The 24450-nt window shown below is 38.6% G+C and overlaps 1 protein-coding gene across 1 annotated transcript in view; it reads right to left on the bottom strand.

Moving 5' to 3' along the window:
• Positions 1-18555, bottom strand: part of LOC139715462 (PAN2-PAN3 deadenylation complex catalytic subunit PAN2-like) — a 32003-nt gene extending 13448 nt beyond the window's left edge. Inside the window, exons 1-15 of the mRNA XM_071627038.1 lie at positions 18477-18555; positions 17520-17714; positions 16424-16566; positions 15277-15446; positions 14479-14677; positions 12846-12964; positions 11705-11849; positions 10103-10247; positions 8452-8528; positions 7554-7681; positions 6761-6933; positions 3823-3986; positions 3501-3629; positions 1893-2042; positions 249-492 (exon numbers count right to left, since the gene is read on the bottom strand). Coding sequence (XP_071483139.1) covers positions 249-492; positions 1893-2042; positions 3501-3629; positions 3823-3986; positions 6761-6933; positions 7554-7681; positions 8452-8528; positions 10103-10247; positions 11705-11849; positions 12846-12964; positions 14479-14677; positions 15277-15446; positions 16424-16566; positions 17520-17661 — 2128 coding nt within the window. The 5' untranslated portion in view covers positions 17662-17714; positions 18477-18555. The remainder of the gene's footprint in view (positions 1-248; positions 493-1892; positions 2043-3500; positions 3630-3822; positions 3987-6760; positions 6934-7553; positions 7682-8451; positions 8529-10102; positions 10248-11704; positions 11850-12845; positions 12965-14478; positions 14678-15276; positions 15447-16423; positions 16567-17519; positions 17715-18476) is intronic.
• Between the last annotated feature and the right edge of the window lie 5895 nt (positions 18556-24450).

Below are 24450 nucleotides of genomic sequence, written 5' to 3'. Positions count from 1 at the left end.
TGTGACATGCTTAAAAGAAGAAAGTAAAGACAAAAAATACTTCTATACTATGTACCACTGTCACCTTTGATACAACGCTTCGTAGGTTCTTGCATGAAGATTACAGGGCACACACAGTGACATAGCACTCCGTGATTTCTACATCAAATATGAATTGGACAGGGTAAAATGTGAAAGGAAAGGAAATGTTGTTAACAGTCTGAAACACAGGCTAGTCCTGATTGGGGTGAATCCCCTTTCTGGCTTACCAGCTGCATGTGCCTCAGGGTAGGAGAGAGTGACCACCATAGTGGACGCCTCCCTGAAGGTCTCCTTGTTGCACATCTTACACATGTTGGCATTGGTCACCTTGGCCTCAAACAGCCGGCTGACCGCCTCGCCCAGGTGGGCAAGAGGAGAGGGCTTTTTCTCCGTCTTCCCTCCTGAGTCATCGTCCTCAGTCTCTGGCTGCCCACTCTCATCATCGTCGTCCGTTGCTGGGTCAGATGTCTCCTGTCAAACAGCCCAGCAAAGTCACAAGAGTCATCACAGATCCAATAATGTCTTTTGGTTCCATAACCACAATTAGATGTCATACACTATACAGTATGTCCCCCCCCCAAAAAAAAATAAAATAAATAAATAAATAAATAAATAAATAAATAAATAAATAAATAAATAAATAAATAAATAAATAAATAAATAATAATAATAATAATAATAAATAAATGAATAAATAAAATAAAAATAAAAACAAATAAATAGATAAAAAATACAATCAGATTTTTGCATTGATAACTTCCAATATAATTAAACTGTCTAAATGCTACTTCAGGGTCTGAAAATATAACATCTTAGCTCTATTTTGCAGAAAACGCCATTCAATTTGGTTAAGTGGTCACAGAGAAATGTAGATTTTTGGAAAGCATGTCATGGGTCTGATTCTTCCAAGTTTAGCACTTGGATGCTCTTGGAACTGCATATAAATGTGTGAACACAATGGACAGAACTTGGAGGGAAGGGATTCCTGGCATGCTCTACAAAAACCCCATTTCTCTTTGACCACTGAAGTAAATTAAATGGGGTTTTCTGTAAGATGTGGGCAATAATTTATAGTTTCATATCCTGAAATTGTATTTGGATTGACACACTGTTTTTGAAGTTATCATTGGGGATGGTCCCATTGTTATTTTTTTTTTTGGACATACGGTATACAGTCAACTATCAGAGATGCCCAGTGCAGAGAGCAGCTAGTAGAAGAGTTTTTGCAGCCCGTAAGTGCCACCTAAGGGCGCAAAGCAACTAAGTGGGGGAAGTAGGCTATAACTCATATGATCTGGTGAATACTAAATGTAATATTTTGGCTTATTCTCATAAAAATAAAGATGTGACTTTTTTTGGTGGTTGGAAAACCATTTTTGAGGGTTTTTATTGCTTTATTGTGACAGCTATTAAGAAAAAAGTCATAATTCATTATAGATTTTAATGATAAAACAATATCAACCAAACATACAAAAGTGTACCAGGAACAAATTATTATGCAAATGTGTGTCACTGATAAAGTGCACGTTCTTGCTATCAATACAAGTAACTTTTATTACTGGTATTTCAAACTTGTTACTTCAAATCCAGGTCACAGCATTTGAAGTCCAGGGGGGCATTTCATGAAGCATTTTGGTCAGATATTCTTCTGACAAACTTTTACCAGCCACTGAAATCCTAGCATCTGATTGGCTGAGAGCAAATCTGTCCGACAACTTTGTCGGACAAAATGCTTCATGAAATGCCCCCCTGATCTGTTATGTGAACTCAAACCAGTATAATACCAGTTATCCTGCCTACAACAGATGTCAAAAGGTTGCTACATTCATACACTTGGCAATTGATTACTATAGTTTATCATCGGACCATACCTGCAGGACCTGGGCCAGAACAAACCGGTTCCAGCTCTGGATGAGTCGAGGAAAGTTTGCTTTGCCTGCAGACTCCTCCGCGTCACCTAGCAACAACTCCAGGGCTGATACCTCTGGGATGGTGCGGAATGCCCTCAAGAAATTACTCGCCTGGAAAGTCAAAACATTTATTCAGGATTATCATCGACTGACATGCACTACATTTTTATGTGAAATATAACATAACATTTTACAAAAACTGCTTTTATGCAACAAATTTAACAATTATTATTTAGCATTATTGGAGTTTGATATGCAATCATTCCTGGGTGGTGATACAGCAATAATTAGCACATGATCAGTGGATGTTATGTCCTCTGGTAAAAGTCTTTACTTTATACCCTTGTCGAATTAAACCATTGCTAAGTTTACTCACATATTCAAATTTTAGGCAAACCTTTGCCTTTACAACGCAATTGTCCTTGACAAGCAGAAATCCTGCCAAAGGCTTGCCAAAATGGCAACAAATTTTGCACGCAAGCTGGATTCAAAGTATTAAAGTGTAGCAAGTAGGAATAAATAATGTGAATAGCCTGTTGCTTCCTCCTGTAAGGGGGGAAAATCCATCTACTTGAAGGACATCACTGAGTCAGCCTATGGGTATACAATGCTACAGTGTAGTTTAAGAACAGGTAGCAAGGTGATTCATAAGGTGGTCCAACTGAATTGATTCTACATGCTAAAACTATAAATCACGTCCATCAGTGAATATGTGTATCAACGCATATTCTCATTGGTAACAGTCAACTCCAGTCAAGATTCTTTGACTGTGTGTGAATGCACATATTAGATATTAGTGATAAAGCGGTATGAAATTTGTTACAGGGATTCTCGAATACCACGCACGTACAGTGCACTCCTGTTATAACGAAATGCTCGGAACCGGCAGTTTTCTTTCGTTATAACGAAATTTCGTTATAACAAATACAATATATAACGAAAACAAGGAAACCATGTATATATATCATATTCTGTTTGCTGAATGCTCATCATACACCGGAAAGCTAGGAAATGTGATGGGATAACTGTATCACAATAATAAATGCAAATTTCCCTCAGAAACTGTGCGTGACACAAAGAGCGAACACTGTGAAGCATTCACCCATGCAGAGACGCTATAAATGCTTGTTCCACTAGGTATTTTCGAAAGCAATTCGCATTTGGTTATAACGGAGCACATTTCTTTTGTTTTTCTTTGTCTGTGGCGCTCGGAAAAGACTTCGTTATAACGGAAATTTTGCTATAACCGTGTTTGTTATAAGCGAATTTTTTACCATAGACTTTAATGGTGATAATTTTGGGACCAGAAGATTTACTTCGTTATAAAGAAATTTCGTTATAACCGTGTTCGTTATAACGGGAGTGCACTGTATAAAACTGAGCTAGGCCAGCCCTCCCACTCTTTGGTATCCCCACGCTATCAGGTCTTTAACCCGTTGAGGGCGGACTGACTTTGCTACAACACGCATTTCCCATAGACCCCTGCCAGTGTATACTCGGGACTCGTCCTCAATGGGTCAAGAGGCCCGTGTAAGCGATCTGGGGGTAGGAAGGGGCGTGTGGTCTCACCTGGCAGGTCTGTCCCTTAGACTGGTCCAACATGTGGAAGAGAAAGCTCATCTCACAGGCCAGACAGAACTCCTTGCTGCAGATGTGAGTCTCCAGAGCACACCTCAAAGGCTCCACAAAGTACAGGACCTAACAACATCAGGAGCAGGTCAGGCATGTGGTGTAAATAAAGGTAATACCAATTTTCAAATGTAAAGTCAAAGTCCAATGCAAATTCAAATTCAAATTCAAATTTATTCCATTCAAATAATTGAAAACAATGGAAAATTCAATTTGATATGCAAACAAAATAATGTACGTGATTGTATGCTGAAATACCTACCTGCAACATTGAATTGCAGTAGGCATTTGGAATGTGAGGTTCGAGTCCTGCAAAGTTTGTCCTGTTGTAGTGCCGGAAGTCAAAGTCATCGATACCCAGCTTGGAGTATTTGATTTCCACCTTGCGATACGGCTTGGGCACCATGAACATGAGTGGGTCTTCCGCTGGGTTACAACAAGACATTATGACACACACAAAAAAAAAAAAAATCAATTGAAAAATACAAACATAATGGACACACATGCAAACAATGGTCACTGTGAATATTTCTTAAAAGGATAATCTTGTTCTTCTTCTTTGCATGGTATTGGTGCCTGGTTGATACCACATTTGCTAACTATTACCAGTCACCTGGGGCGAACCACTTCAACCGGTTACATAAACACAGTACTCTTTGTGAGGCAGTGGGATGTTTTAGGCATAATTTACCATTTGCAGATGAAAACTAGATATATCGCTATGGCTACTGATATGCCTCCGCCATAATGCAAGGTTCTCCTAATAGGTCTATAGTACAATGTCTTGACAATGTGTGATGACAGTTTCACACAATTGGCAAAATATTAAAATGACAGGTTTGACACAAATGTGCTGAATGTTCACTTTCCTAGAACTAGGTTCAATTGGATGAATGATTAAAATGTCAGAGTGCAGGTGTTTGGGGAACTGATGATTTTTACTTGACTTTTGACCCTTTTATAAGTTTATGCATGAGTAATTTTCAAGGTATTGGGAAAATGTATAATTTCAGTATCAAATGGGAAAATAGCATTATCTAAACCTCGCCTTTGACCTTTGACCTCACAGTTCCAAACAGAATCACTATTAGGTTGAACATGCATAAATATGTATGTAAGTTTCATGATGATACCTTGAGTTACTTTCGAGATATGGAGGAAAAAGTGCAATTTAGCACTTTCACTTGACCTTTGACCTTTTGACCTTTGACCTTTTGGCAAGAAACTTCCCCAAAAATATATAATGGGTAATACATGCCATACATCAAGTTAAAAAAAAAAAAACCTTCAGACATATTGCATTTTAAGGAAAGTAATGATATTTTGAGGAGTTGACCTTGACCTTTGACCCCCCTGACCTTTGACCCATGACCCCCAACTTCCCTAGATAATCACTGCCCATCGGTACAAGCATATACACTAAGTTCCATGAAGATACCTTGAACCATTTGCGAGATATGGAGAAAAACATGAAATTTCAAAAAATTTTTTCACAAAATAACCTGTGACCTTTGACCTTTGACCCTGTGACCCTAAAATCCACACAAAGTATTATCCCCCAAGGATATACCCTCATACCAAGTTTGATGTAAAACCACCACACGGTTCTTGAGATATCGACAAAAACAAAACGGGACGGACGGACGTACGGACGGACGGACGGACGGACGACCCGAAAACATAATGCCTCCGGCCACTTCGTTGCGGAGGCATAATAAAAACCCAGCATTAATGCTTCACAATAGTTCTAAAATGTTTGGGATAGAAACAACCAATGTAAAAACTTGAATAAGTATGATCAATGGTAAATATTATTAAATACACAAAATGTGAACAATGGTTATATAATGAAAATTTTCCAGACTAACCCATCTACAGTTACGGTTTATTGAGAAAATAGTGATATATCCTTATATTTAAGGTTCTATCACAAAATTCTCATGTGGTAGGATGTTTTGTGATACAACTGACCTACACATATGCATCAAATGTGATATCTTGAACATTTTTTGAATCACTGCTTCCAAAGGTAACAGGCACTTTGAATGCATGAGCCACAAGTCTCTCACACACAGAACTAACTACAATATATATATATGTATATATATATATATATATATATATATATATATATATAATGTGAGAAATAGTTCCCTGGGTCCCGAACGTACGCGGTGCCGCATTGTTGGATGCATATAGTTGAAAGAAATTGGACTGAGGCGGGACGTTGCTCTCGATCTTAGTCTCCCTTTTATTTGTCAAGCTTTCGGTCTTTCGGCCTTGCATTATATATTATATGACACATCAGGTTATTCATATAATAATCGTTCTGTTGGTAGGTCCTGACGAAGGCCCAATGACGGGCCGAAAGCTTGACAAATAAAAGGGAGACTAAGATCGAGAGCAACCTCCCGACTCAGTCCAATTTCTTTCAACTATATATGTGACCGTGCACCTCAAAACGAACATAAAGTCGCACACACTGATTTTGCTTGAGGACTGAAAACAAGTGAAATGGGTCATTCTAGCCGAACTTGACTTTTTCATATTTTCTGAAAGAGCAGGTCTTCGTTTACATTATGCTAAAATGTGGTATCATAAAACGGGCAGGAAAGTGTGTGTTTTAGCAGTTTATCTCAAACATTTTTGATAGAATACTGTGATAAGGTGTGTCTTCAGAATCCCTTTTTCATTTCTGAAAAACCTTGTCCACACTCTTCACTTTCAACTCTAATAACTTTTGCAAGGATAGTGCTACTGCTTTGAAAGTTGGCATTAATTATGGACAGAATGTGTTAATGAGACATGCTTAATTTCAATTTAATCTGATAATCCCTTCCTTGTTGTTACTCCAGTGGTTTACTTTCTGTTTTTTGTCCCATTCATCGCACAGCCCGCACGGTTTGGTAAAGATTAAGCGCTTGCATAGACACTGTACTTCAGAGCCTCTTTTCTCAGTTCACACTTTTTCTGAGGTTGTGCTTTCTTTCCAATATTTAGATAGGTTAGGAGAGTCCATTTGATTTGAGTTATACATCATTTTAAAGCTTAAAGTCTGCTCTTTCAGAATATGGTCTTAACTAAAAATTCATGTCTGGCGACTTTTTGTTTGTTTTGAGGTGCACTGTCACACATATATATATATATATATATATATATATATATATATATTTATCATGCAGGTTTAATTTGGGACTTACTCCTGCCCGAGGGGCTCTCAGGAATCAAATCTTTCCCAGACTTCTTGCCTCCGCCTATCACCTCCTTGTAGGCGACCTGGTTACGCCTCTTTCCCCCAGGGTTTGGGGCGTAGCCGATGAACTGTACTAGCTTCATGCTGTGGAGGATCTCCTGGTCGATGGGTGGGGGTTGCCTGAAAAAGCAGTCATCCTCTAAATGTTTTAGTTATATGTCTCAACTTAGCAATTCATTTACAATCCACTTTCCAATACCCTGGTTTGAATCACAACCTATCACCTTCAGTATGCTTCATTCCCATGATGATCTCTAGTATCTAACACACTGGTTCTCTTTTACATATGTATATCCTCTTCTTTCTTTTCCTCGCAAAGACAAAGTAAAGAGATAAGCTGTTGATGCCCTCCAGGCAAACATCCATGTGATTGTTTTGTATAACTTTAGATACTTTCATAGTCTTTATTATCAGCTCTTCCTGCACAATACAAGTCCTGATAATTATGATATAGACTCCAGTGACAACTTCAAGAAATTAACACAGGATTTCAAGATGGAGATACACATTTACAGCTCTGCAGTCAGGGCTCTATTTGCATGCAAGATTCAGCGTCATTGTTAACATCTTCCGTGAAAAGAAAATATTTGCAACTGATTGACATATTGCCCAACGTTGACAAAAGTAATATTTGTTATGGTGAGACATAGAGAATGCTGATCATTGGTTGATATACAAATCATTGATCACATCCCATTAATTAAAGAGGACATATCTTTGGGATATCCTCGCATCCTTACCTTAAGTTGACCCGGCACAACTCTGGTGGCCAGTCGGAGAGAAGCTGTTCCTCCTCACAGTACGGCATGGGAATCGTGGCAAAGGACGCCAGCTCATCGGTGAAGGAAATTGGATGAATGGGCTCTACCTGTGTGCGAAGAAAGGCCAAATAAGTCACATGACTTGCCAGTCTCTAATGCATCAATTCTAAAGCATAAAATGAGCAGAAACCAATCATGTTAGTCGTGATGGACACTCACAACTGATGAGAAGTTTGTTTGTTTTTCTTTTATTTGTTTGAGTGGAGAAGATTCAGCACTCTAGTAGGCAAAGGTCCCAAATTTCTCATGCAAAACACAAAAATCAATGTTTCGAATGACCTGGGGCCCATTTCATGAAACTTGTTATCAGTGACAACTGCCACATTTCTATGACAAATTTGCTCTCAGCCAATCAGATGCAAAGATTTCAGTAGCTTGTCACATCTATAACAACTTGTCACTGATAACAAGTTTTATGAAACGGGGCCCTGGTTGCATATTATTGTAAATCAATGGCAAAGATGTTATGCTAGCCTACAAAGTAGAAACAAACTGACTTCACATATTTTGACCGAACAAGGAGTAAATCATCATGTCTTGCTGGGAATTAATGCCTTTTACACATTGAAGAGACAGAGGTACAGGAGTAGAAGGCAAGCACAGATCAGACAGCTAGGCCACACATCAACTCAATCACTATTTTGCAATGCAATCTTCTTTTCATCTCGTCATAATGTGAATGTAACTTACAGAATTGTTACTTGGATGTTATCTCTATGTGAAAACATTGCAACCTGAAATTAAAGGCACAAAGGGGATAACAGAGAAGTGGGGGGGGGGGGGGGGTGGGGATTCAGTAATTCGAGCTAGAACTTACTGGATCGGCAAACTCTGTTTCAGCTGAAAAGTCGTTGAATGTCACCTCTTCCGTACTGGACCACAGGTGGACATAGCCTGGTGGAGACATACAGAAACAATCTCTATAGTCTGATTCAGTTTTAAAATGCTGCAATATACTATCTTATAGCGCGTCTAATTTTTCACGAAGCAGGACTTTCCGACAATTTGTGAGTGGGTTAGATTTGTGATCATAGAGTACAGTAATCAATGAATAAATACACATGTTCATACCATATTTATATCGGGATCAGAAGTAATATTCTCTCTTGTTGTCAAATATAGTACTCTCCGCATAACTGGGTAGGCTCGGGCAGAGCGTTTCTTACCCGATTAAGCGGAGTACCCTATTAACAGAAGAACATGTCTCATTTACTATTGACACACACAATGTGTAAGTACATGCAGTGTAAACTACACCAAACACCTACACTGTATGCTTTAATATCCATGCTTGTATGGCACATTATACATACCTAAAGGCCACCGCACACTACACGATCAGACTGGTCTTAAAGTCTTATGCCAAGCTGGGTCTTAAGACCAGTCGTACAACCAGACACCGCACACTATACGACCCGACTGTAAAGCGCGCGCATGCGCACTGCGTGCGCTTGCATTTTACTGCATTGTGAATGGCTGAAAGCCTACGACCAGTCGTAGAAATTCAACATGTCAAATCACTACGACTGGCGTTAAGACCAAGTCGTACGACTAGAAAATGGCAAGACTGTGACGTCACACGTCTAGTATTAAGGTCTTAAGACCGGTGAATCGGGGCAAAATCGTGTAGTGTGCGGCGGGCTTTACACTTGCTCAGTCATGAGCAATAATTTACACTTTTTTTCATGGACAAATATGTCTTCAGAAAACTTTGTCGTTTGACCATAGACTCCTCGCTAACACACAGGCGTTTTCCGAAACAAACACGTCTCTTTGCGTGCACTAATCACGTAGACATCGATCGGGTTACTTTTTGAAAAGTGACTGGGGTAAAGCAACATTATGGAGCTGGTGCATGGCCTGATTTCCATTGCAAACTTCTCGTATTGTGAATGTTGTTGCAGAGCAAGGGAGGAGAGCAAATGTGTTCAACTCCTGTCTGTCTATGCATTTGTGAGTGCCAGTTACATGTGTAATGTTCGTTTTCGTGTGGCAAGTCGGTACGTGTACATATGTTTTCGTCTTTAATCACTCCAGAAATGATCGGTCTTTGCAAATCAAGCGGAGAATGCGATAAGCCGTGGAAAATTTGACATGCATGATTTCTTAAAGTGTTATATCTGTGATAAAATGTGGGTAGAAATTAGATTAGAAGAAAATTATTTACCCATTCATGCAGAGAGGCAACCCGATTATCAGGTAATTTTAATCTGCATTGGAACTGACTCTGACATTACTACCCAATTAAATGGAGTACCCGTTTAAGCGATACCCGATTACGCGGAGAGTATTGTATGCAATTAGCACCTGCTTTGCTAAATTTGTGAAAATAAAATCAAGCAATATCTATGACATATAGCAAGTGGCAGAATGGTATTTAGGTCAATAATATCTAGAGTTTGTAATCTTTAGTGCACACATAAAGCAACATTGTTGTGCTGTTGTCATGAAATCGGTTTCTGACTTGCCTCCCGAATCTCCAAATGCCAGGCAACTGCAGTTGCTGGACACATCAAAGTCCAGCACCATGTCACCTGCAATGTTGACCTGGTAGAGAAGCATTGTCTCGGGAGTGACCAGTCCACCGGGGTCAAGCAGCTGAAACTGACCACTCTGGAGTAAGAGAATAGAGCAGTCATAAACCCTTCATGTGCCCAGGCACTCAGCTTAAAGGTTCTGTTCACCATTGGGAGCAGTGATTGAAAAAATGTTTGAGTTAACTCATACGATACATGTCGTCGACTGAGAATGATAAGGGCGCTATGGTGCCTCGAACACTATAGATTTAGTGGCAACTTAATGCCCTTATTATTCTCAGCCAACAATGTGTAGGTCAGTTGTATCACAAAAATCCTATCATATAACAATTTTGCAATAAAGCCTAAAACATAAGGATATATCACTGTTTTTCTCAATAAACCGTAACTGCAGACGGTTTAGTTTAGAAACAATTTTATCGTAACTACTGTAAAACATGATATATTCGCGGCATGAAATTTTCGCGAATTGGAGCTGACAGCCTTTTTCTTGGCATGAAATTTTCGCGAAGTGCCACTGGCGTTCAATGCATATAGTGTAAACAAGAACTTTCGTGTGCATTTTAATTTCGCGAATCTTGGCGCTCGCGAAATTCGCGAAATTAAAGTGCACGCGAAAATTCCTCGTTTTACAGTATTGTTAATGTTTTGTATATTTTACAATACTTACAAACACTGATTATACTGATTTACTTATTTACAATGGTTGTTTCTATCCCTAACTCATATTTTAGAACTATTTTGAAGCTCTAATGCTGGGTTTTTGTTTCATCTGCGAATGGTAAATAATGCCTTTAAAACACCAAGCTCTTTAATCAGCATCCAATATAGTACATCATAATTCGACCCAGTTGCAAACTTAGGAAGCCCATTCAGATGTAGCAATGCACCTCGCCCCAACATGAAGGCCATGGTGACACAGTAGGGATTAGGGGGATTAGGTAATCTGTGTTCACTGACAAATAGTTTCCTTGACCTCTGTGCCACTTGGTAAAGAAATCACTCCAGTGCACATGGCAATCAGCAAACAAAGCTCAATTATAGTTGGTTAATGAAGGGTATGATGATTAACAGCACGATATAGATCGAATAGGGAAAATAGACTTCTGATACTTCAGCGTAGGGCGACCCAAGAACATATTTGCAGCATCCAGGAGTCCGTAAACAATGTGCTTGTATGTGCCAATTTCAGTTAATACTTAGAATACTTCATACTCCTTTCAATCCACTGCCATATTTTCTCCGATACAGAAAAAGTTTAAGATTTTACCCAACTATTTATGAGTCAAGTAATTTTTCAAATGAATCAATCTTTTTTTTTTCTTTTTTTTTTAAACTGTCAAAAATTTGTTAAAGTGGCCAGTGTGGTCATGGTCAGAAAACGATTTGTCCATCTTTTTGTTTGAATCTATAACACAGAGATATTACACAAGAAGAGTAAATTTCAGTAGGGGAAAAAGGGGCTTGTCTTGTGCGTGAGATCACGACCTATGACCTTTAGTATTCACCCAAGCCACCCACACTGGTAGTCACCTGATCCATTATGATGATACGATTTGAATACGTTGTGACGTAGCGCAAGAAGATTGGCTCAATTGGGACGTGGAGGGGAGCCACGGGTCGCATGGTTCGAAGGTCAAAGATCATCAGGAATCTATCTACAGTCAGAGTGCCGAGTCTGGGGGAAGAAAGAGGAGAGTCTTCAAGTGAAGTAGGAAAATTAGCTCTGCTGGCTTTGAAGCTTTGGTTCAAATATACTATGAATGATTAAAGGGATAGTCCAGTTCTGGTTGAGACCTAATTTCAGGTTCCTAACTTTTTTTGGTGAGTTAATGAGAAACCTCTTATGAAATATGAAAGAGCATGTAATTCTATGAGGAATTCAACATTTATCTGATGAAAATTGGTTTTGAAATGACTGAGATATCTAAAAAAGGGCAATTCTAATAAGTGTGGGACCCACACTTTATTAAGATCGCTTTGTTTTACTTTGTTTTTGGATGTTTCAGTTATTCCAAACCCGATTTTCATCAAATAAACTTTGAATTCCTCTTAAAATGGTATGCTCTGTACGATTTCATAAGTGTTTTCTTGGTATCTCGCAAAAAGTTAAAAGCCCAATTCTCATCTCCACCAATACTGTACTATCCCTTTAACCAGCATTCATTCACAGCAGGGGGCTGGTGTCCTTCTGTGACTGGTAAATCTTCACATAGAAAATCTATCAACCAACATCTTATGCAAATGTAACATCTTACAGACATTATAGCTTGCATAAATGTAATACCTCACACTCAGATACACATACCATTTTTGCACACTCGATAAATCCACTTTGGAGTGTCGTACCTGGGGAAAACTAAAGCAGCCTTAAAGGATAAAAGGATTTTCATGTAATACAAGTAGTAGAGAAAGACGTGGTTGGAATCATGAAACAGTATGTGTTACTTGGGTGAGTTAAATACAGCATCTAGGAGTAGCTGTTCTGTGCTTGAATCAGCAAGCTTGAAAAAGTCCACAGGGTTGGACCCTGAAGTCAGCCAGTCATATAAAAAGGCTTGTTGAAGCTCAAAAAGCTTATACCGGGTAAGTCAATCTGGTGAGTACAGGGCATCCACAGGCAATAGTGACCAAGTACTAACAAATGTTAAAACAGACACCTGCACTAGCTCACCTCTCTCCAAAGCCACATGTGATGAGTTGGTTGCCGTTGACGTCAAAGTCAGAGAGCGCCCCCCTGTGGGCCTCCAGAGTGTGCTCAATCTTCATGGTGGCTGGGTCTCGCAGCTGCACCTGTAACATGTGTTGGTGTCAAAAGTGAGGCTGAATGACTCAGACTATCTGGAAACACCTGTACACCAGTACAGTTCTCTGCTTTTCTGCATGAAATCTACATGAAGCATGTGCATTGCAAACAGAACAATTTTAGTAGGCCCTATTTATCTAATAGAACAAAAAAAACATACACAAATACACTTTAAGGATTGCACTACATACACACACATAAAAGTATGTACAACATGAATATTTTGAGGTTAGTCACTGAGTACACCGGATATTCAATGGCTCAACAGAAAAGAAGCCAGATATAAATTGGCTCACACACAAAAAAAAAAGGAACAAGGAAAAGTAGAAATTACGCGGTGCGAAATATATGTCCCCGCCGGAAGTAGCATTTTGTAGCAAAATGTACAATACAGGTCACAAATCAAGGTCAAAGGTCAAAGAGGTCAAAGGTCAAAATTCTGTGTAGAAAGTTTTGAAGCCCTCACCTGCTGCCATCACATAAAGCAAACGGAATCGAAATCAGGTTAGAAATGGCGATGGAGTAGCATTTTGTAGCCATTGTACAATATAGGTCAAAAATCAAGGTCAAAGGTCAAAGAAGTCAAAGGTCAAAATTCTGTGTAGAAGTTTTGAAGCCCTCACCTAGTGCCATCACATAAAGCAAACGGAATCGAAATCGGGTTAGAAATGGCAAAGGAGTAGCATTTTGTAGCAAAATGTACAATACAGGTCAAAAATCAAGGTCAAAGGTCAAAGAAGTCAAAGGTCAAAATTCTGTTTAGAACTTTTGAAGCCCTTACCTAGTGCCATCACATAAGGCAAACAGAATCGAAATCAGGTTAGAAATGGTGAAGGAGTAGCATTTTGTAGCCAATGTACAATATAGGTCAAAAATCAAGGTCAAAGGTCAAAAAAGTCAAAGGTCAAAATTCTGTGTAGAAGTTTTGAAGCCCTCACCTAGTGCCATCACACAGAGCAAACGGAATCGAAATCGGGTTAGAAATGGCGAAGGAGTAGCATTTTGTAGCAAAATGTACAATAAAGGTAAAAAAATCAAGGTCAAAGGTCAAAGAAGTCAAAGGTCAAAATCCTGTGTAGAAGTTTTGAAGCCCTTAACTAGTGCCATCACATAAAGCAAACGGAATTGAAATTGGGTTAGAAATGGCAAAGGAGTAGCATTTTGTAGCAAAATGTACAATATAGGTCAAAGGTCAAGGTCAAAGGTCACAACTGAAATTCTGTGTAGAAGTTTCAAAGCTCCCACATAGTGCTATCATATAAAGCAAACAGAATCAAAATTGGCTCATAAATGACAGAGAAGTAGCAAATTGAAGATTTTGATCACACACGGACGCACACACGGACACACGGACGGACACACGGACGGACACACACACGTACGGAGCCCGTTTCATAGTCCCCTGCTCGAACTCGTTCAGCGGGGACAAAAAGAAGAAGTGGTCTTTTCATGAAATCAGCCGGAAGAAAGTTTGGAAGAGAGAAAACTTGAGTCAGATTACCTTTCCCGTTGGCTCCCCGCAGCAGACAAACCTCTGGTTTGGCCTCATGATGGCCACTCCCACTTTGTCGGTTGGGTGGGTGACGGTCTGCGCCCCTGAGGCCAGGTCTACCTCCACCAGCCGGTCCTGATGGCCTCCAAGCAACAAACGGGTGTCACTCAAGACCAGCATGCTCTGCATGTTCTGGAAGTCAGGGCTCCTGGGCGGACATTGAAATATCACAAGCCAAAGGTTAAACTCTGTCCTGTTTTTCCTTTTCACCTGTTATCTTTTTATAGTCAAATCAACCTCAACATTTGAGATCTAAACACAAAATGCTTCACTTGATGCCCATTAAGTTACAAATGAACAAATATGATTCCTCTATCACAAACATATACATACATGTACAAAATTCATACAGTATAAAATACACGATACTGTATACAACAATTTGAGGTAGCTCAAAAAAAAAAAAAAAATCTGATAAAAACACATTGGTTCCAACTGACAAATATTCAGTGGTTGAATTGATAAAAATCGATAAAAAAAGACATAACAACAAGAAGCTCCTTACTTTGTGTTTAATTTTGTAGGGTGCATATCATGCTCAGTTGTTTGTTTGCTTGCTTTTTAGGTCACGCATTATTTTGGGAAGAGAGGTGATTTTGTCATTTATCACAAGGAATGCAAAATCATGCTCTTTTAACTAACATATTTTACACCTATCAATGCATGACCACCCACCCCGATCATTCAACGAAATTGACACTACTGCTTGAAACTGTCACTTCTGTGCAATCAAACCCTGTCACTCACTTGCACTCGAATACCCGCAGGCCTTGCCTGGCATTGCACCGCAGCCCATTACTGTAGAGAGACAGCACCCCTCCAGGAAAGGTGCAAAGCTCACGGATCTCATTGGTAGGGTGCACCTGGAAGGAGGTGTATTTCTGCAGCTGGGGACCGCAGTATGACACCACATGACCCTAGACGAATGGAAAAGGAGCGTAGCAATTGTGTGTTAATTCTTTGAAAGGAAAGTAGACATGAATATAGTTGGATTGGTGTGTTTTTCATTGAATGCGTTGAGGATGAGTCCCAAGTATACTTGAGCAGGTGTCTATGGACAATGCGTGTTGTAGCAAAATCAGTCCGTCCTCATTGGGTTTATAAGAATAACTACTACCAACCTTATTTAATAAGGCTTCCTGCTTTCAGCTATCTATGCTTATAATGCTTATGCTTTCACATTGTATATAAAACCTGTCTAGTCAATGATGATTTACAATGACTTAGATGCACTGTTGCTAAAGACAGGCTGCAACAAAATATCACCTGTTCTTATCATGTGTGTTCTAAGTACAGCATATCTTTGGCAATAGGTTGCATCAAATAAAAACAAATTTGAAAAAAATCTCACTATTAACTGATCTTTGTTTCTGAGAAATGTTTGCAACAGGAACAGCGACAGCATAAAGCTGAGAACAAAATTAAACCAATTAATTAACTAGAAAAGCACTCTGTGAGCACAGACCTCCGCCAAGCAGCTCACTTTCCACCCATACTTGTACACCTATGCTGAAAAATTGCCTAATTTCCCAATGACAAAGAAGCCCTTGATTACCTTATCAGCTTCCTGCATGCTGCACAGTGCCTCAAGCAGAGCATGCGCTTTAGTGCACACACACAAACCTCAAGAACGTGTGTCTTGAACTCCCAAGTTCATTGATCCTATTTGCCAAAAGATTAAAAAATCCCTCAAAAATTCATAAAAATTCCTGGATCATTAACACAATTTAATCAGCAGTTCCTCGTGCCATTATCAACTTTTCCTGCAAGTTTAATCCAAATACATTCACAACTGTTTAAGTTATTTTGCCCACAGACAAACAAACCAACACCAACAAAGACATAGCCTCCTTGGTGGAGGTAAAAGATAAGTAAGAAAGGACTTGGCACTCACCCCTTGGTTGCCAACCCACATGAGTTCCTCCTGTGTGTCAAGGGTGACAGCGGAGGCACCAAACCGATCCCCACCATCAATGAGGACGCTAGTGATGTCATGGTACAACCCACTGTTGCCCAGATGATGTTGTCCGTGGCCTCCTATAAATGGGAATGATGAAGGTAAAATGATGATATTGATGATGATGATGATGATGAGATGATGATGATGATGATGATGATGATGATAAAACTGATAGTCATTATCGTTATTGCTTTCGTTTTCATTATCATCTTCATTATTACTATTGATATTGTTATCAGAAGTAGCAGTAAATGGTATCACTATCACTATTACCATTACCATAGATTACCATTATCATCACTATTACCATTAACTATTACCACTACTACTACTATAACTACTACTACAACTGCTTCTGCTACTACTACTTCTACTACTACTACTACTATTACCAGTACAAGCACTATTGCCATTAACTAGTTTTTATCATTATTATCATTATTGATACCAATTATAATAATCATGATGATATCTTCTGAATAATAGTGAAAATATCAGTCTAAAACAGAGTATGGAAGGTGTGAAGGTGCAGTTAAAACTTCTTTACTGTAAAAGTGGAAATTTTCGCGGTGTTCAAATTTTCGCGCATTTCGCACAACCAGAAACTAGCGCGAAAATAAAAGCAAGCGAATATTTTTGCTTGCCATATGTGCCTGTGCGTGATGTATTGATTCCCCGGAATTAAAAACATGCGAAACTCTTTCGACCCGGCCAAGCGCGAAAAATTAGTCACGCGAAAATATCCACTTTTACAGTATTTGTCTACATGTTCTAGGAAACTTCACATAGACATAAGACTTTGCTATTTGTCAACTTATAGACAATTCAGTAAACTTAGAATAGTAGGATGAACTTTTACAAAAAATAGGGGACAAAATTTTTCACCAAGAGTGACAGCTCCAGATTTACAGTAGCAATACACAAAACATTGCCCTCATTTCTTACAATGAATGTACATGCTAGCATGCAGAATTCCTACCATATATGATCTCTTCAAATCAAATACAGTGGTCCTGAAAAGTGGCTTTACCATTCACATAGTCCTCAACAACAGGAGGAGCAACATCTTCCCGAGGATACTCCATCATCATCTCCGGCCCCACCGCTCCCAGGCCATACTCTGCTACGTATTCATGGGAAGGCCCGTATTCCTCAGCTCTGGGAAAATCCATCCGGCAGGACGGGGGTGAGATCTTTTGGAGTCTTCTTAATAATTCAAAATCATCTGTCACACAGAGATGGATGAAGTATTTGAAAATCCCATTGAAACATTTCCAAGATACAATACTGTACATGTATATGTGACAGTGATTCCACAGAGACTTTTATCAGGGTTGATTGATCCATGATTCTGAACGGACCATCCACTGAGCATCCACTCACACAAATGAACAAAAATCAAACAAGTTATTGTTGAGCGTGCAGTTATAAAAACAAACAATGTTTCTATCATCATTAATTATCATCCACTAAAACTTAAAAAGATAGAACAAATGTACATGTAGTAGTGCTCTAAGTCCAAGAAGTCTACCAGCTAGGCTATGGCTACAAAACTCGAGTTCTTTTCTCATTTCTGTTTCCTCTTCTTCTCTAGTTGTGTAGAGGTCTACTTCTTCTTCAGTGCACCTCCTTCTTCTTCTTCTCCTTCTTCTTCTTTAGTTACTCGTTCTTTAAGTCCGCATTCAGAATCATCCATATAATAGGCCTAGGTATCCATAGATAGACTGCCTTAAACGCCCTTAGTATTTACTATTAAGAACATTAATTGATCAGAGCAGAGCCAAAGGCAAGAGCTGCAGCCGCTCAGTCCCACACGTTATTAAATCTGCCTGCATGTTTTCCGACTTCACTACACAACTCCACGATCCACTACACCTCTTCTCAATTTCTACATGGAGATCTGAACCAAGTCTAATACACACAGAAATCATTTTACATTGCACCGACATACACCGAAAAATTAGTAGATACTTGATAGTCCACTTACCTCTTTCCAGACAGAGCTCAGCTCAGTGTGCAGCACTCACTCAGCTCAGATCAGGCAGAAACTTCAATGCTTGCTTTGGTGCTGCAACATGTAAAAGAAGTGGGTAGTGCTGCCTGCGTAGCTGCCGCCGTATACATGGGGTGCCGCCGCGCCGTACTCGTGTGTACAGCTAGCTGGCCTTTTGATCAGGCAGGTACAATAATATCAAACCGAAGAAAAACAAAGCCAGCTTTTACAGACAATGAATGTCGCCCTCTAACGTTAGTGAGCTTAAAGGGGACCTCCGGATGATTTTCAGATTTTTACACTTGAACAACTATAAACTAGTTAAACTGAGTACAGAGTTTCAGAATTTATAGTGATTGGGATGAGGAATGAGAATGTTTTCCAAATCTATAACGAATCGCAATGAACAAGGATGATGACATGGCAGCCTCACCATAAGAATGTGTGAGTTGGGGCTCAAGGAAGCAGAACAAAAGAAGAAGGCATGCATAGATTTTTCACAGGTGAACTTGTTGAGCAAGCGGTATTGTAATGGAATTACCCTGCTACATTTCTGAAATATATGAGGCTCTGATGTCATCAACACTGTTCAGTGTAATTTGTTTGAAATTTTCAATTTATTGGTTTCTCTGATCGAGGACCACAATAAATTCCAGGAATCTATACACGGAGTTGTTGATTTATGCACTACATGATGTGAACTTATGAAAATCGTCCGGAATACCCCTTTAATTCTCGGATTCTTAGGATCAGGACTGAAGGCCTACTAACACTTCAAAGTGGACAGAAATAAAACACGAATGATGAAAAATATTACTCACATATGAGTATTGATGTACAAAATTATGCAATATGATTCATCTAACAGAAATTGCCTAAACAGAACACAACTGGTGACATGTTGTCTATCCTATAGAACATGCTTAAAATCTGTTGAATTTACTTCTGCATGATGATATTAATTTTTCACAATATGAATGATGTAAGAAAGAGCAAGTTTTTTTTTTTTTTTATACCGTGTCTTCATTTTATGTCACTTTATTTCAAATAAATGCATATTTCTTTTTTCAAATACAAAATGCTGAGACCATTCTTTTCACTTAATTTTCTGCTATAGAAGATCTTGAATGAAAGTTATGAGGATGAACGCAGATATCAAAGGGAGCATGCTGGTAGAGCTATGGTGGACTTTACAGTGGGGACTTTGGTAGGGCGCTCCATGCGTTAAGGAATTTTGTAGTCATCTAATGAATAGATATCCAAAAGAATCCAATATTTTAGTAAGGTAGAAGTATCCTGGAGTGGGCTACTAGCCCTCTTCATTCCCATTTCCTGAGTCATATGATTGCGAATTAAGTATTCTAACTTTTTGTGCGATAAATCAGAAACACTTCTGAAATGTTAAAATCATACTAATAAGGTAATCTAAGAATTCAAAGCTTATTTGATAAAGTTTGGTTATAAAATGGCTGAGATATCCAAAAAAAAAAGTGAAGCAAAGTGGTCCGAATAAAAAGGTGGGTTCCACTTTTTAGGACCTCTTTGTTTTTGGATATATCAGCCATTTCAAAACCAATTTCCATCAAATAAATTCTGAATTCCTCTTAAGAATTGTATGCTCTGTCATGTGTATTTCATAAAAGGGGTTTCTCATTATCTCACAAGAAAGTTAGAAACCTGAGGCCCTCTCTCAACCAAAACTACTAAGCATGCCATCCCTTTAAGGGGTGATTTCCAAACCATGTTCTGGTTACTTTAATATGGAGTGTAATAAAAAAAAAAACACACACAGTTGCAGAGGTTTAATTAAAATCACAAACTATTCAAATCAACACATTTCTAAGTTTTTCACTTCAGATACCGGTAGATATTGACATGTGAAAAAAAAAAATCATCTGATCTTACTCTATTAATTTAATTCAACTTGATTTTCGTTGTACCGTGTGACTGCAGGTAAGTTTTAAGCCAATTGCTTAGCCACCTTCAATCATTAACCCTATTCTAACTGGGCTATTTGAGACCAAGTTTTTACTGGGACCCCCCCCCCTCCCAGATCTCAGCCGCCGATCGCGCAATTGCTGCAAAATTTTGCCAGAAGATAGAGCCAGATGTCAACTACAAGATTACGTGGTCAAACAATAGAAAAATGTTGATTTTATATTTCTTAATAAATTGATTATGCAAATATACGTATGAAATCATATTTTCACCTATAACTCCATCAAAAAGACTGAAGGATTGTTAAATTTTTGTGTCAGAGTTCCTCAAGACACATCAAACAATTTTCTTGTAAAAAACTGGCACAATCATAATCAGTTTCTTTTTTTTATTGTTTAGTTAATTTCTTACGTATTTTATTGTTTTTTTATCTTTTGTTTTCTATTGTTTTTTGCCAAAATTTGTTGCAGGCACTTTTCCAAGCTTATCTACATTAGAATTGATTAATTTTGATGGCTAAAAGTTGAAATAATCTAATTTATATCAATTAAACAAAAAAACATAATTTGCATTGGATTTGCACACGAAATCATGAATTTGAGCCGTTTTCGGGTTGACATGCATATGCAAAACATTGTGTAACTTCAGAACGGTGTACCCGGACGTCGCAAATTTGGTCTCAAAATATGCGGGAGACTTCAATGAAAAAAGTCCTGTAACGACGCGGCAAAATCTTTGCGCGTTGCAGAATCGTGGCGCAAAATGTCGAGAGGGGGTCAAATTGACCCCCCCCCCAGTTAGAATAGGGTTAAAGCATACACAAGAGATTATACAAAAATCACAATTTTACACATGTAGAAGTCATGGTACAAAACTAGATTTTATTATCCACAACAGCCTCTTCTAGCTGCCTGCCTTTGTCATTCATTTAGTATTCCATACATTAGCAATCAAAGTGATATACACTATTTCAATAATCACTACAGACAGTATGATTTGATATAGATCTGTTGGTTGGTTAACATCTTGTGCGAAAGTGAATTTGTTTGTCTGGCATGTGCGACTACTTTGAACACATGAATGAAGAAAAAATAATAATTTCTCGCAGTGCATAGAAGTCCTTGACTGCCAGTCGTGGACACAAAATGTAATTTAGGGGTTCTCAGAAGACCGCAGTAATTGGTTTGCAATACAATACAGTTGTGACCTGTCTCTCATAATCTGTTTCCTCACAGATATATTCCATGTTACTTTTCAGTTCATCATCACTGCTTTCAAGAGATCACCATCATAATGATTAGATCTCTGTGCATATAATTGACATAGATAAAAAGAAATGTAATCGGTGAAGTACTATGCTTTGTCAGAGAAGATGAATACATGAAATACATGCACCGGTACCTTACTTTGGCCTTTGCTGGGTCTAATTTGTTTTATTCACTAGGAATGAAATATCAGAAAACACCTATTGTGTATATTTCTGGAGCAGTGGCAGATCCGGGGGTGGGAACCACCGACCCCCCTTTAATTTTTCAGACAATGAAATCAAGAAAAAGAAAAAGAATTGTAGTGCCACCAGAAAATTGCGCTGAAGCCTTTTTTTTTTTTCTTGTCAGCTTATGACACCTGGAAATGGCACGAGAAATGCACAAAATTGCACAGGAACCTTTTTTTTTCTTTTGCTTGTCAGCTGATTAAACCCAGAAGTGGAACCAGAAATATTTTTTTTTTGCGCCCCCCATTGCAAATTTTCTGGATTTCCCCCCCCCCCCCCCCCCCCCCCCCTGTGGAGCACTCAAATGCCCCATTTTTACAGTGTACAGGGCATTTAGAGTGCTCCAGGAGTGCTCCTGAGCCCCTCTGAGCTCTCAATGAACAGACAGGTGGGACCTGGAGCATTCTAAAGTTATGCCCCTCTTGAGTCTAGGCTCAGGAGCGCTCCTGAAGCACTCTAAACTCTCTATAAAAGTTTCAATGGTCAACAACATTTAGAGCACTCTAGAAGTGGAATGCAGGGCACACTATATATACAGTTTGTATGTAATGGGTAGATCGTTACGTTACTGCGCACTTGATGGTCACAATAACAGTTATGCCCCTCTCAGCCACTTTGGCCCGAATTCACGAAGGTGGTACCAATGAAATCATGGTTTAAAGCATGGACAAAAACCATGGAGCGCCAAGTGTTGCACGGAATATCTTGTTACAAAATAAACATTGGTCATTTCATCGACAAAATGACTGTTTCGTTAATGAAATTATCACTTCGTGGACGAAATGTTCATTCAGTTACAAAATATTGTCATTTCATTACAAAATAATCATTTCATCGACGAAATGACTGATTTCGTAACGAAATATTCCATGCGACACTTGGCGCTCCATGGTTTTTGTCCATGGTTTAAACCATGGTTTCATTTGTACCACCTTTGTGAATTCGGGCCTTTGTGTGGTCTCAGTGTGCAGTGATCTTCTGTATGAACAGACTCAGAGGGGCATAAGTTGAGGCACTTCAGGAGCACTCCTGGGTCCAACTTTGTGCATGAATGGAGTGTGAGTAATCAAGACTGTGTCTACTCAACTTTGTGCATAAATGGAGTATGAATAATCCAGACTGTGTCTACAAGAGTGGGTGTTTGTACAACACAAGGGATACAATCATATGTACCTGCCATAAGGTATGTCCCCAAAAAATTACAATCAGATTTTCACATTGATTACACCCAATATGATTAAACTGTCTAAATGCTACTTCAAGGTCTAAAAATATAACATCTTAGCTCTATTTTGCAGAAAACTCCATTCACTTTGGTTACCGGTAAGCGGTCACAGAGAAATGTGGATTGTTGTAAAGCATGTCATGAGTCTGATTCTTCCAAGTTTAGCACTTAGATGCTCTTGTGTGTGAATACAATAGACAAAACTTGGAGGGAAGAGATTCCTGACATCCTCTACAAAATTCCTCATTTCTTGTTGAGCACTGAAGCAAATCGAATGGGGTTTTCTGTGAAAGATGTGGGCAATGAGTTATAGTTTCATTCCCTGAATTTGTATTTAATAGATTAATTCACTATTTTTAAAGATATCATTGCAGAGCTTCCGTTGTAATTCTTTTTTTTTTTTGACATACAGTATAATATGTACCTGTCATTTGTGCTGGAAGTCGCACCCTGGAGAGCGTGGAGTTGTGCAAAACAAAAATAAAAATAAGATATGTTGGCAAGTACAACATTAGATACAATTTTCATATAAACTTGATAATGACTACTACAAGTGTATTGGTAAGATGTAAGGCTTTCACACTGACAGCAATACCTGTTCCTAGAAAAGGGAATCTACTGTTTGTATGTACAGAAAACACTAGCAAACACATATCAGACAAAAACAAAACACTGTAGAACATGAGATTTCAGAACTGGAGAAAAAACAAATATCAAAGCTGGGTGAAGGAGTCAAAAGAAGGTACATTGTAATTAGAGTTTGTCAAAATAAATATTGAGTTTGTATTAAAAAAAAAAAAAAAAACTTCTTTCTCATTTGTAACCAAGGTTATTAAGACATTGAGTTGTGAATGAACCAAAAGCCAAAAGGATACAGTTGTATATCATATGAAATAGATTGCTTTCCCCTCATTGTGGGCACAGGGGAATACATACAAGTAGTACTGCTAATGTTTAGACAAACCATTCGAGGAAAATTCTTTGCACAGTACACTCCTGCTACAACAAAGCCCTCGGGTCTGGCATTTTTCTTTCATTATATAAAAAGTTTGTTGAAGCCGAACAGTAAAGTACATGAAGATATAAAGCTGATAATTTGGGGACTTGAATCTTTACTTCAAGAATTTTGCTATAACTGTGTTTGCTATAATGGGAGTGCACTGTACCAAAGTTTTTAAAGTTTATTCAATTAATCCTGTACCAAAAACACTTCTTTGTGAACATTTTACAAGTGGATATGTTATTTTCATTGATACCAGAATTGAGGGGATTAGCAAAATAACTTGCTTCAAGTACTCTTAAACTATCTT

The sequence above is a fragment of the Diadema antillarum genome, unplaced genomic scaffold (assembly GCF_040938485.1).
Source record: "Diadema antillarum isolate AM-2024a unplaced genomic scaffold, OU_Dant_1.0 scf00000006, whole genome shotgun sequence".
Lineage (NCBI taxonomy): Eukaryota > Metazoa > Echinodermata > Echinoidea > Diadematoida > Diadematidae > Diadema > Diadema antillarum.
This window is presented reverse-complemented; position numbering and strand designations above follow the sequence as displayed.